This window comes from Lucilia sericata, unplaced genomic scaffold (genome assembly GCF_015586225.1).
Source record: "Lucilia sericata isolate MDLA Ls3-8-SP2 unplaced genomic scaffold, ASM1558622v1 Contig000285F_arrow, whole genome shotgun sequence".
NCBI classification, from domain to species: domain Eukaryota; kingdom Metazoa; phylum Arthropoda; class Insecta; order Diptera; family Calliphoridae; genus Lucilia; species Lucilia sericata.
The window spans coordinates 81,217-95,514 of NW_023994310.1; the positions used below are offsets into that span (position 1 = coordinate 81,217).

The 14,298-nt window shown below is 33.7% G+C and overlaps 1 protein-coding gene and 1 pseudogene across 1 annotated transcript; both read left to right on the forward strand.

Annotated features, from left to right (window-relative positions):
• Positions 1-1,324: 1,324 nt before the first annotated feature.
• Positions 1,325-3,759, forward strand: LOC119603253 (thioredoxin domain-containing protein 3-like). The gene is given in 13 exon segments (XM_037955232.1): positions 1,325-1,534; positions 1,600-1,703; positions 1,762-1,833; positions 1,890-1,922; positions 1,924-2,001; positions 2,003-2,257; positions 2,259-2,529; positions 2,588-2,736; positions 2,738-2,815; positions 2,817-3,109; positions 3,231-3,243; positions 3,245-3,364; positions 3,366-3,759. Coding segments are annotated over 13 exon segments (1,641 nt in total). The 5' UTR covers positions 1,325-1,443; the 3' UTR covers positions 3,450-3,759.
• Positions 3,760-10,401: 6,642 nt separating this feature from the next.
• On the forward strand, positions 10,402-13,906 carry LOC119603262 (annotated as a pseudogene).
• Positions 13,907-14,298: the final 392 nt, after the last annotated feature.

A 14,298-nucleotide genomic window follows, 5' to 3' on the forward strand; every position in this document is an offset into this window, starting at 1 on the left:
ATTTAAATTTTCCGAAACTTTTAACTTTTCCGCCATTTTACACGAGCGATTTGTACTGCGCAATTAAAATTAATAATTATTTCGGTTTTTTTCTTTATTCGTCATTCGTGTGGAAAGCCAGGCTTGCATTTTTTGCTTTTAAACATACAGAGTTGCATTTGTAAGGCATTTGTATGGAGGGGAGCTTTTCATTGAAAAGGGATGAAGGTGTATTAAACTTTAGGTAGGACTATAAGATAATCAAGGACTATATTTAAAGCTAAATTAAGACTACATTTAGAGCTGTAATTAAAATAATCTATGACTATATCAATAACTTCAATTATAGATAATCTAGGGATATATTTTAAGTCAAACTTAGAGTTAATTTAGAGCTACAATTAAAATCAATCTAGGGCAATTATTTAGATCAACAGTTGAAGCTTAACTAGACCTAAATTAATATCTACAATTAAAGCTAAACTTAACTAAAATTAGATTATATTTAAAGCAACTGTTAAAGCGATGATGGTTTTATATATTTAGCAAAATTTAGGCTACATATAGTGCTAAATAAGGACTCCATTTTATGCTCAACTTAGAGCAATAATTAAAGTTAAACTAGAACTATATTAGAGCTAAACTGATTATATATTCACAGTAATAATATGATATATACTAGGACTAAATATAGTACTACCAAGCTCCAATATTGGATATTTTGAGCTACAACTACAAGCGAATCTTAGATATTTTGAGCTAAATATAGTCTATATTTAGAGCAGCTATTAAAATTAAACTAGTACTATATTTTAAGCTAAACTTGGACTATGCTTAGAGCTTAATTATCAGTCCAGACTTTTTTTTTCTAAATTTTGTGAGTTTATTCTAATTTTTACATTTAATCATTATTTTTCCATAAATTATTTCACTTAAACTTACTTATGTCGATAATCTTGTTTTCTTTATATTTAATTTAACTTTTTTAGTCCGTTAAACGATTTTATTTAACTTTTTCCGAAACTTTTAATATCTTCCGCCATTTTACACGACCGATTTGTATTGCGCAATTAAAATTATTAATGGTTTCGCTTTTTCCCTTTATACGTCATTCATGTGGAAAGCCAGGCTTGAGTTTTTTGTTATTTAAACATACAGAGTTGCATCTGAAAGGTATTGTTAAGAAGATAAGCTTTTTATTGAAAAGGTATAATAAATATAACGTATATGTTAATAATAACTTACAACCAAGACTATATTTTCAGCTAAACTGGAACTGTATTACAATTAGATATAAGTCCAACTATAAGTATAAAATTTACTGTATTTTAAATCCTGTTTTTACCTAAATATTTTAATATCAAAAATATTAGTTTTTTGTCAAAACTAAATTAAAAATATTTTAGGTAAAAACCCACTAAATTTTTTAAATATAATATTACTAAAAAAAAATCATCTAAAAAAATGGCCAAAAAGGCAACAGCTCCCAAATTACAAGAAGATATACAAACCGATGAGGAACTAAATGCATTTTTAGGTAGACCGGGATTAAGTGGTAAAAATTGATAATATTCCAAATCAAAATTTAAAAAATAATTGAAAAAATTTTTATAAACAAAGTTTTAGATATCTATTCTGAGTGGTGTGGTCCCTGTTTGGGTATGGTGGGAAGTTTAAGAAAGCTTAAATTAGATCTAGGGGGAGATAATTTAAGTTATGCCATAGTAAGTCTAGAAAAGGTAAAAATATTAAACTTTTATTTCAAAATTAAGAATTTTTTAGTGTAAAGCTGATACCATAGAGGTGTTCAAAAGATTCCGACGTAAAAGTGAACCCACCTGGTTGTTTGTGACGGTAGCTTCAAAAATATCTTAAATTCTTACATTATTTCATATTATCTTTGATTTTAGAACCACAAAGCTGTAAATATCATGTTTGGTAGCCGATGTACCCAAACTATTTTCTCTAATCTATTCTGAACTTCGTTTAGTTTCTTTAAAAACCCGAAATTTTTATGAATTAAACGAATGTCAAGCCTATCGAGTTACAACGTCTTAAAATCAAAGAAGAAGCCATAAATAAGGCCTTAGCTTTGGAATTTGAGAAAAAAGAAACCAAACGTTTGAATTATCTCTACGGGGTCACTAATACCATAATGGAAAATTTAATCGATATGGGTGTTACCATCTTTGGGCCCCAAGTGAATCGTGATTTATTAAAAATCATCTTGCAAAGAGGCGAACAATTGAAAATACAATGCAAAGAACGCAAAACGGTTGGTTCTATCCAAAGAACACTTCCAAACTATACACTTTGATTGTCCCAATCCCATAAGAGATGAAGTTTTGGAACAATTAGAGGGTAAAGAATTGTTTATTTGCTATTGGAAGGTAATGGGAGATGGTGAAGATGTCGCCAAAATCTTAAAACAATTTGCGGAAGATTTACAAATGTCTCACACTGAGCCAATGTCTGATGAAACGGAAGAGTCGGTACTAATGCCAGCTATATTGCAACCATTGGAGATTAAAATTGAAGAAGAAATTGAAGGTAATATTTAGAGATATATACCAATATATTTTCATATTGTTCTATAACTTCTCCTTAGATTCTCAAATTTCCTTAGCTCAATCCCTAGACAAACTTCTTACACCCCCAAGATCTTTAAAATCCCAGGATGTGGTAACATCTTGGAAAGATTATGAAGAAGACAGCAGCGAAGAGGAAGTTTATTATCCTGCATTAGATTTTGATTTTGCTTACAGACTTTAAAGGCCTCGACGAACAGCTATCAGATAAAGTTGATTTGTTCCCTGCGGTAGTGAAAAAGAAAACCAAGGACCAGAAAAATTAGCATATCACCCATTTGGACACCAAATAATCAACGCACCCATGCCGCTTTAATATACATGTATTTCCGTAATCAAACGGTAACCTTCTTACCGCCTGATCCAAAACCGGAACCACCTTATGTTATAATGGCTTTTGATGTCTATAAGAAGAGAGATTTGATTCTACATGCCGAACGTTATAGGAATGAGGTGCCTATGTATGGTTTCTTTACCAGTGATGATGCAGATGAGGCTAAATTTATAACCAATTCTTTGGAGAAGTATAAAGTGCAGACAACGTAAGTAATGATGAACTAGAACTGAACTAAATCAAAACTAAAAAGAACTAGAACTATATTACAATAGCCATCGATTATTCCAATAGCATTTTAATTAATTCCTTTATTCTCTCCCTTACAGCAATGACAAGATCAGTCTTAAAAGTTAAAAAGGCCACATCTCACACCATGCTGCAATTGGTTACTTATGGACCCAGCTACGTTAGTCCTAATCTCGTGGTAGCACAAGATGAAGTCTTAAAATTCTTTCCCTCCCACCTATAAAACTGCCGAACAAGAGTTAGAAGAAGAACGTGCTAATTGCCAAAGGATACGGATGAAAAACAAGCAAAGAGACTGAAAAAACAAAAATCACCGAAAACTAAGAGACAATGGAAATGCAAAGAAATTCTGATAAACTTTCAGAAACTCGAGACCCTAGACCAGTTGAGAGAGCTTTAAGCTTGAATACTTCAGAAGTACCTAATGGACCAATCGTACTTGAAGAAAGTCCTGCTGTGGCTGCTTAAACTTTTGATACTGTTTTACTAAATTTAAAATTAAGGCTTATACGAATTAACTGTTCGTTTGTGAACTATTTAGATTATCTTAATAGTTCACAAAGTTAATTAGTAAAGACTTAAGTTTATAATTTAATGGAATATACATAATATCACATTTAAAAAAGTCATACATGGGAGTAGTTAATTATATCGACTAATTAATTGACGATTTCATTAGCATTAAATTAAAAAAAAATTATAATTATTTTTTTTTCATTAGCATTATTTTGCCTAATGGTAATGGTTTTTAATGAAACGATTTCATTAGTAATTATTTAAAAATAAATTTTCATTACCATATTAATGGATTTTAAAAATTTCGAACATTAGTTCGAATTTCGAAATTAATTTCGAATATCCGAAACATTATAATGTTTGTCATTAGGTGAAATCATGTATGCCAAATTCAGCACATTCGGACTAGAAGAACTAGTTTTAACAGCTTTAAAAATTTTTTCGAACACGAGTTCGAATTTTCGAAATTATTTTTTTTGGTTTTATGACACAGAGATTAATTTAAAAACATAAAAACATTTTCGAAAATAACTTCGAATTTCGAACTTAATTTCGAATATTCGAACATATTATTGTATTGTCATCAGATGTACTTGACTGCAAAATTTCAGCCATTGGGCTACGGGAACTGGTTTAAAAGCTTTCAAACCTCGAATCTTCGAAAATTTTCCTTAATATATTTCTCGACAATTATAATACTAATTAAATCGTTTTTGAAAATTCATTATCAATTCATTACCATTATCAAAAAAAGTTATAATGAAAAAAATATAATTTTCATTAAATGGTACTTAAATATTTTCATTACAATTTTTTCTATAATGGTAATGAAATTTTAATGCTTAATGAAAAATTCCCATGTATGAAAAAAGTGTATAGTCTTTAAAAGGTTGCAAATGTAAAATAAAAATTTGTAAAGTGAAAATCTAAAACGATAAAGATTCACAAAAACAATTACAAAATGGGTCCTAGTCAATGTTCTAGTATAGTTCTAGTTTAGTTCTAGTTCCACTTCAAGTTCACTTCTAGTTCAGCTGTAGTTCAGTCCTAGTTCAGTTGTAGTTCAGTTGTAGTTCAGATGTAGTTCAGTTGTAGTTCAGTGTAGTTCAGTTGTAGTTCAGTTTGTAGTTCAGTTGTAGTTCAGTTGTAGTTCAGTTGTAGTTCTGTTGTAGATCAGTTGTAGTTCAGTTCTAGTCAGTTCTAGTTCAGTTCTAGTTCAGTTCTAGTTCAGTTCTAGTTCAGTTCTAGTTCAATTCTAGTTCAGTTCTAGTTCAGTTCTAGTTCAGTTCTAGTTCAGTTCTAGTTCAGTTCTAGTTCAGTTCTAGTCAGTTCTAGTTCAGTTCTAGTTCAGTTCTAGTTCAGTTCTAGTTCAGTTCTAGTTCAGTTCTAGTTCAGTTCTAGTTCAGTTCTAGTTCAGTTCTAGTTCAGTTCTACTTCAGTTCTAGTTCAGTCCTAGTTCAGTTCTAGTTCAGTTCTAGTTCAGTTCTAGTTCAGTTCTAGTTCAGTTCTAGTTCAGTTCTAGTTCATTCTAGTTCAGTTCTAGTTCAGTTCTAGTTCAGTTCTAGTTCAGTTCTAGTTCAGTTGTAGTTCAGTTGTAGTTCAGTTCTAGTTCAGTTCTAGTTCAGTTCTAGTTCAGTTCTAGTTCAGTTCTAGTTCAGTTCTAGTTCAGTTCTAGTTCACTTCAAGTTCATTTCTAGTTCAGTTCTTGTTGAGTTCTAGTCAGTTTTATGTAGTTCAGTTCAGTTCAGTTCAGTTCTAGTTTAGTTCTAGTTCAGTTCTAGTTCAGTTCTAGTTCAGTTCTAGTTCAGTTCTAGTTCAGTCTAGTTCAGTTTCTAGTTCAGTTCTAGTTCAGTTCTAGTTCAGTTCTAGTTTTCTAGTCAGTTCTAGTTCAGTTCTAGTTTCAGTTCTAGTTCAGTTCTAGTGCAGTTCTAGTTCAGTTTTAGTTCACTTCTAGTTCGGTTCTTGTTGAGTTCTAGTTTCAGTTTTATGTAGTTCAGATTGTTGAGTTCTACTTCAGTTCAAGTTCAGTTCTAGTTCAGTCAGTTCAGTTCTAGTTCAGTTCTAGTTCAGTTCTAGTTCAGTTCTAGTTCAGTTCTAGTTCAGTTCTAGTTCAGTTCTAGTTCAGTTCTAGTTCAGTTCTAGTTCAGTTCTAGTTCAGTTCTAGTTCAGTTCTAGTCAGTTCTAGTTCAGTTCTAGTTCAGTTCTAGTTCAGTTCTAGTTCAGTTCTAGTTCAGTTCTAGTTCAGTTCTAGTTCAGTTCTAGTTCAGTTCTAGTTCAGTTCTAGTTCAGTTCTAGTTCAGTTCTAGTTCGTTCTAGTTCAGTTCTAGTTCAGTTCTAGTTCAGTTCTAGTTCAGTTCTAGTTCAGTTCTAGTTCAGTTCTAGTTCAGTTCTAGTTCAGTTCTAGTTCAGTTCTAGTTCAGTTCTAGTTCAGTTCTAGTTCAGTTCTAGTTCAGTTCTAGTTCAGTTCTAGTTCAGTTCTAGTTCAGTTTAGTTCAGTTCTAGTTCAGTTCTAGTTCAGTTCTAGTTCAGTTCTAGTTCAGTTTCTAGTTCAGTTCTAGTTCAGTTCTAGTTCAGTTCTAGTTCAGTTCTAGTTCAGTTCTAGTTCAGTTCTAGTTCGTTCTAGTTCAGTTCTAGTTCAGTTCTAGTTCAGTTCTAGTTCAGTTCTAGTTCAGTTCTAGTTCAGTTCTAGTCAGTTCTAGTTCAGTTCTAGTTCAGTTCTAGTCAGTTCAGTTCAGTTCTAGTTCAGTTCTAGTTCGTTCTAGTTCAGTTCTAGTTCAGTTCTAGTTCAGTTCTAGTTCAGTTCTAGTTCAGTTCTAGTTCAGTTCTAGTTCAGTGTAGTTCAGTTCAGTTGAGTTCTAGTTCAGTTCTAGTTCAGTTGTAGTTCAGTTCAGTTCAGTTCTAGTTCAGTTCTAGTTCAGTTCTAGTTCAGTTCTAGTTCAGTTCTAGTTCAGTTTAGTTCAGTTCTAGTTCAGTTCAAGTTCATTTCTAGTTCAGTTCTTGTGAGTTCTAGTTCAGTTTATGTAGTTCAGTTCTAGTTCAGTTCAGTTCAGTTCTAGTTAGTTCTAGTTCAGTTCTAGTTCAGTTCTAGTTCAGTTCTAGTTCAGTTCTAGTTCAGTTCTAGTTCAGTTCTAGTGCAGTTCTAGTTCAGTTTTAGTTCACTTCAAGTTCATTCTAGTTCGGTTCTGTTGAGTTCTAGTTCAGTTTCTAGTGTTCAGATCTGTGAGTTCTACTTCAGTTCTAGTTCGTAGTTCAGTTTAGTTCAGTTCTAGTTCAGTTCTAGTTCAGTTCTAGTTCAGTTCTAGTTCAGTTCTAGTTCAGTTCTAGTTCAGTTCTAGTCAGTTCTAGTTCAGTTCTAGTTCAGTTCTAGTTCAGTTCTAGTTCAGTTTAGTTCAGTTCTAGTTCAGTTCTAGTTCAGTTTCTAGTTCAGTTCTAGTTCAGTTCTAGTTCAGTTCTAGTTCAGTTCAAGTTCAGTTCTAGTTCAGTTCTAGTTCAGTTCTAGTTCAGTTCTAGTTCAGTTCTAGTTCAGTTCTAGTTCAGTTCTAGTTCAGTTCTAGTTCAGTTCTAGTTCAGTTCTAGTTCAGTTCTAGTTCAGTTCTAGTTCAGTTCTAGTTCAGTTCTAGTTCAGTTCTAGTTCAGTTCTAGTTCAGTTCTAGTTCAGTTATAGTTCAGTTCTAGTTCAGTTCTAGTTCAGTGTAGTTCAGTTCTAGTTCAGTTCTAGTTCAGTTCTAGTTCAGTTCTAGTTCAGTTCTAGTTCAGTTCTAGTTCAGTTCTAGTTCAGTTCTAGTTCAGTTCTAGTTCAGTTCTAGTTCAGTTCTAGTTCAGTTCTAGTAGTTCAGTTCTAGTTCAGTTCTAGTTCAGTTCTAGTTCAGTTCTAGTTCAGTTCTAGTTCAGTTCTAGTTCAGTTCTAGTTCAGTTCTAGTTCAGTTCTAGTTCAGTTCTAGTTCAGTTCTAGTTCAGTTCTAGTTCAGTTCTAGTTCAGTTCTAGTTCAGTTCTAGTTCAGTTCTAGTTCAGTTCTAGTTCAGTTCTAGTTCAGTTCTAGTTCAGTTCTAGTTCAGTTTAGTTCAGTTCTAGTTCAGTTCTAGTTCAGTTCTAGTTCAGTTCTAGTTCAGTTCTAGTTCAGTTCTAGTTCAGTTCTAGTTCAGTTCTAGTTTAGTTCTAGTTCATAGTTCAGTTCTAGTTCAGTTCTAGTTCAGTTCTAGTTCAGTTCTAGTTCAGTTCTAGTTCAGTTCTAGTTCAGTTCTAGTTCAGTTCTAGTTCAGTTCTAGTTCAGTTCTAGTTCAGTTCTAGTTCAGTTCTAGTTCAGTTCTAGTTCAGTTCTAGTTCAGTTCTAGTTCAGTTCTAGTTCAGTTCTAGTTCAGTTCTAGTTCAGTTCTAGTTCAGTTCTAGTTCAGTTCTAGTTCAGTTCTAGTTCAGTTCTAGTTCAGTTCTAGTTCAGTTCTAGTTCAGTTCTAGTTCAGTTCTAGTTCAGTTCTAGTTCAGTTCTAGTTCAGTTCTAGTTCAGTTCTAGTTCAGTTCTAGTTCAGTTCTAGTTCAGTTCTAGTTCAGTTCTAGTTCAGTTCTAGTTCAGTTCTAGTTCAGTTCTAGTTCAGTTCTAGTTCAGTTCTAGTTCAGTTCTAGTTCAGTTCTAGTTCAGTTCTAGTTCACTAGTTCAGTTCTAGTTCAGTTCTAGTTCAGTTCTAGTTCAGTTCTAGTTCTTCAGTTCTAGTTCAGTTCTAGTTCAGTTCTAGTTCAGTTCTAGTTCAGTTCTAGTTCAGTTCTAGTTCAGTTCTAGTTCAGTTCTAGTTCAGTTCTAGTTCAGTTCTAGTTCAGTTCTAGTTCAGTTCTAGTTCAGTTCTAGTTCAGTTCTAGTTCAGTTCTAGTTCAGTTCTAGTTCAGTTCTAGTTAGTTCAGTTCTAGTTCAGTTCTAGTTCAGTTCTAGTTCAGTTCTAGTTCTAGTTCAGTTCTAGTTCAGTTCTAGTTCAGTTCTAGTTCAGTTCTAGTTCAGTTCTAGTTCAGTTCTAGTTCAGTTCTAGTTCAGTTCTAGTTCAGTTCTAGTTCAGTTCTAGTTCAGTTCTAGTTCAGTTCTAGTTCAGTTCAGTTAGTTCAGTTCTAGTTCAGTTCTAGTTCAGTTCTAGTTCAGTTCTAGTTCAGTTCTAGTTCAGTTCTAGTTCAGTTCTAGTTCATTTCTAGTTCAGTTCTAGTTCAGTTCTAGTTCAGTTCTAGTTCAGTTCTAGTTCAGTTCTAGTTCAGTTCTAGTTCAGTTCTAGTTCAGTTCTAGTTCAGTTCTAGTTCAGTTCTAGTTCAGTTCTAGTTCAGTTCTAGTTCAGTTCTAGTTCAGTTCTAGTTCAGTTCTAGTTCAGTTAGTTCAGTTCTAGTTCAGTTTCTAGTTCAGTTCTAGTTCAGTTCTAGTTCAGTTCTAGTTCAGTTCTAGTTCAGTTCTAGTTCAGTTCTAGTTCAGTTCTAGTTCAGTTCTAGTTCAGTTCTAGTTCAGTTCTAGTTCAGTTCTAGTTCAGTTCTAGTTCAGTTCTAGTTCAGTTCTAGTTCAGTTCTAGTTCAGTTCTAGTTCAGTTCTAGTTCAGTTCTAGTTCAGTTCTAGTTCAGTTCTAGTTCAGTTCTAGTTCAGTTCTAGTTCAGTTCTAGTTCAGTTCTAGTTCAGTTCTAGTTCAGTTCTAGTTCAGTTCTAGTTCAGTTCTAGTTCAGTTCTAGTTCAGTTCTAGTTCAGTTCTAGTTCAGTTCTAGTTCAGTTCTAGTTCAGTTCTAGTTCAGTTCTAGTTCAGTTCTAGTTCAGTTCTAGTTCAGTTCTAGTTCAGTTCTAGTTCAGTTCTAGTTCAGTTCTAGTTCAGTTCTAGTTCAGTTCTAGTTCAGTTCTAGTTCAGTTCTAGTTCAGTTCTAGTTCAGTTCTAGTTCAGTTCTAGTTCAGTTAGTTCAGTTCTAGTTCAGTTCTAGTTCAGTTCTAGTTCAGTTCTAGTTCAGTTCTAGTTCAGTTCTAGTTCAGTTCTAGTTCAGTTCTAGTTCAGTTCTAGTTCAGTTCTAGTTCAGTTCTAGTTCAGTTCTAGTTCAGTTCTAGTTCAGTTCTAGTTCAGTTCTAGTTCAGTTCTTTCAGTTCTAGTTCAGTTCTAGTTCAGTTCTAGTTCAGTTCTAGTTCAGTTCTAGTTCAGTTCTAGTTCAGTTCTAGTTCAGTTCTAGTTCAGTTCTAGTTCAGTTCTCTTCAGTTCTAGTTCAGTTAGTTCAGTTCTAGTTCAGTTCTAGTTCAGTAGTTCAGTTCTAGTTCAGTTCTAGTTCAGTTCTAGTTCAGTTCTAGTTCAGTTCTAGTTAGTTCAGTTCTAGTTCAGTTCTAGTTCAGTTCTAGTTAGTTCTAGTTCAGTTCTAGTTCAGTTCTAGTTCAGTTCTAGTTCAGTTCTAGTTCAGTTCTAGTTCAGTTCTAGTTCAGTTCTAGTTCAGTTCTAGTTCAGTTTTAGTTCAGTTCTAGTTCAGTTCTAGTTCAGTTCTAGTTCAGTTCTAGTTCAGTTCTAGTTCAGTTCTAGTTCAGTTCTAGTTCAGTTCTAGTTCAGTTCTAGTTCAGTTGGTATTAATAAGTTCGTTTTAAATTTAAACTTCATAGAGAAATTTTCCTTCATTTAGAATACCATAACGTTGCCATAACATTTTAATTTTTAAGAGTTTTTTGGTTATAAACAAAAAATAACAACCTTGTACTCCAAACATGTCTGTTTAATCGATAAATTCCTCAACAAAATAAAACTATTATAAAAACTAAATAAAATTTAGAAATTTTTCATTCTTAACAAAATTTTAAGTGAAACAAAACTTTCGGTTAAAAACTTTTGAAAATTCTAAGAAAATACAAAATTTTACGTAATTTTAAACTAGGTGCGAAAGGACCATGGCTAAAAAGGGAGGAGTACAACAGCTCCAAGCAGACATACAAAATGATGAAGATTTTGAAAAGTTTTTAGAGAGACCTGGATTATTGGGTAAATAGAAAGTTGTAATTACACAAATAAACAGGATTATAATATCTAATAATTTAAAAAAGTCTTAGATGTGTACTCAGATTGGTGTGGTCCCTGTTTGGGTATGGTCGGCAGTTTGAAGAAGATTAAATTAGAAGTGGGTGGTGATAATTTACAATTGGCTATAGTACGTTTTGAATAAAATTATTAACACTTATATCTATTTAGAACTTATTTATTTTGGGTTTAGTGCAAAGCAGATCATATAACAGCTTTAAAAAGATTTCGTCGTAAAAGTGAACCAACCTGGTTGTTTGTAACGGTAATTTGGAATTTATGTTTGAATGATTTACTCTAAGTTTACCCCTTTATAGGAGGGCAAAGCCATTAACTTAATGTTCGGCACCGATGTGCCACGTCTAATGAAATTGATAACACTTGAACTTACCCGTCTTAAGGAAGGCATCAAATCGCGACCCATTTATAATATAGACGAATATCAACCTGAAGAAGTGGCCCGTCGTAAGGTCAAAGAAGATGCTGAGGCATTGGCTTTACAAATAGAGACGGCCGATCGTGAAAAGAAACGTCTGGCCTATTTAACGTATGTTACCGATACGATCATGGAAAATCTTAGCGATATTGGTATTACCATCTTTGGTCCACAAGTTATCGTGATATGTTTAAGAAATCAATGAACCGGCCGATGCCTTAAAGATCCAGTGTAAAGATCGTAAAGTTGTACAGATCTCCAAAGCAGATTTTGATATTATACATTTCAAATGTCCCAATCCTTTAAATGATGATATTTTGAATCTATTAAATGGCAAAGAATTGTTGGTGTGCTTTTGGAAATTGCCAGCAGAGGGAGAGGAAATCCCAATTTTATTAAAACAATATGCGCATGAATTAACTAAAACCGTTACCGAGCCTGCGGATGAGTTTAGTGAAGAGGAAAGGGTAACGCCAGCTATAATAGCGCCCATGGATATTAAGGTTGAATATGAGGTGGAGGGTAAGTCCTACAAAGAAAGAAGAATACATTAATTTCACCATGAAACTATATTTATCAACAGACGATGATATATGCCTTGAGGAAGAAACAGCTGAACCAGTAGAAGACAGCCCAGAACCTGAAGGGGAAGTTATTGAGCCGGCCGACGAAGAAGAAGCCGAAGAAGATGAATTGGATATTGAGACCAGCAATGAGCCTTCACCTCCCGAAATTCCAGTTTTAGATCTCGATTTGGGTCTAGATGAACCCAAACCCGAGCAAGAAAAACCTCCAGAAATCGTTGCAGTACCAGAGATTCCCAAAAAGCGTACTTGCACTAAAATCGTCACCATACCACCCATTTGGGTACCCAATAACCATCGCACCCATGCTGCTCTTATTTATGTCTATTTTCATAATCAAATCTGCATTTTTACCACCCGATCCTGTGCCGGAACCACCACATGTCATCATGGCTTTTGATGCTTATAAAAAGAGGGACTTAATCAGTCATGCTGAGTCCCATAAAGATGATGTTCCCCTGTATGGTTTCTTTACAAGTGAAGATCCGGAGGAGGCTAAATTTATAGCAAATTCAGCAGCGAAATATAAACCAGTAACGGCGTGAGTAGAACATTGTTTGTAAAATCGAACTTAAACGCAATGGGAACGGAACTAGAACTCTCAACTGAACTAGAAATAGAACTGAACTAGAACTGAACTAGAATTGAACTAGAACTGAACTAGAACTGAACTAGAACTGAACTAGAACTGAACTAAACTTAACTAGAACTGAACTGAACTGAACTAGAACTGAACTAGAACTGAACTAGAACTGAACTAGAACTGAACTAGAACTGAACTAGAACTGACTAGAACTGAACTAGAACTGAACTAGAACTGAACTAGAACTGAACTAAAACTGAACTAGAACTGAACTAGACTGAACTAGATCTGAACTAGAAATGAACTAGAACTGAACTAGAACTGAACTAGAACTGAACTAGAACTGAACTAGAACTGAACTAGAACTGAACTAGAACTGAACTAGAACTGAACTAGAACTGAACTAGAACTGAACTAGAACTGAACTAGAACTGAACTAGAATTGAACTAGAACTGAACTAGAACTGAACTAGAAGTGAACTAGAACTGAACTAGAACTGAACTAGAACTGAACTAGAACTGAACGAACTGAACTAGAACTGAACTAGAACTGAACTAGAACTGAACTAGAACTGAACTAGAACTGAACTAGAACTGAACTAGAACTGAACTAGAACTGAACTAGAACTGAACTAGAACTGAACTAGACTGAACTAGAACTGAACTAGAACTGAACTAGAACTGAACTAGAACTGAACTAGAACTGAACTAGAACTGAACTAGAACTGAACTAGAACTGAACTAGAACTGAACTAGAACTGAACTAGAACTGAACTAGAACTGAACTAAACTGAACTAGAACTGAACTAGAACTGAACTAGAACTGAACTAGAACTGAACTAGAACTGAACTAGAACTGAACTAGAACTGAACTAGAACTGAACTAGAACTAGAACTGAACTAGAACTGAACTAGAACTGAACTAGAACTAGAACTGAACTAGAACTGAACTAGAACTGAACTAGAACTGAACTAGAACTGAACTAGAACTGAACTAGAACTGAACTAGAACTGAACTAGAACTGAACTAGAACTGAACTAGAACTGAACTAGAACTGAACTAGAACTGAACTAGAACTGAACTAGAACTGAACTAGAACTGAACTAGAACTGAACTAGAACTGAACTAGAACTGAACTAGAACTGAACTAGAACTGAACTAGAACTGAACTAGAACTGAACTAGAACTAGAACTGAACTAGAACCGTAGAATTGTCTTCAATTAGTAGTTTTCCTTTCTTGCAGCAACGACAAACTCATCCTTAAAGTCAATAAAGCCTCCTCCAACACTATGTTGTCTTTGGTCACTTATGGCCCTAGCTATGTCAGTCCCAATTCCGTGGTGGGTCATGAAGAAGCCAAAAAATTCTTCCCTGAAACCTATAAAACTGCCGAACAGGAAGCAGCTGAAGAGGCCGCTAAAGAACTGGAAGATCCCAGTACAAAACGTAAATCCAAAAATCACGTTCTAGTAAAACAGCTGGAGACAACGAAGCGCCCACTACACCCACTAGTGGTGAAGAGGAAAGTGGTGATAGTATAACAGCGGCAGCAGAAGGTGAAACAGAAGTAGTAGAAGCGTTAAAAGATGCCATAGATGATGGAGCTAAAGTTGAAAATGTGGAGGCTGCAGAGGCACAGGATACAAATAATTAGCAAACACCAGGAATTCAATATTTATTTTTATATATTTTCATATAGATATTTTTTTATAAATTTTTTGTTCTCAGTTCATAGCAATGCACGTTATTATTTTATTTTTTAGAAAAATTACTTATAAATTACTTAAACCTCTTTTTTTTTAATATAAATAACTTAAAAACTAATAAATATTGATTATATACAAATAGTTAAAGATCAAAAACTCGTTTTTCATGCTGATTCTTCCTTTAAGGATTAACATTTCATATTGATTAAAAGAAAAGATTTCAAAATATTATAAGAATTTGAAAAAACTAAAAGATTTCATTTAAAATACTAAAATTTAAAGAAACACTAAAATTTTCTTCCAAGAAAAGAAAAATCTAAAATTCAAAATT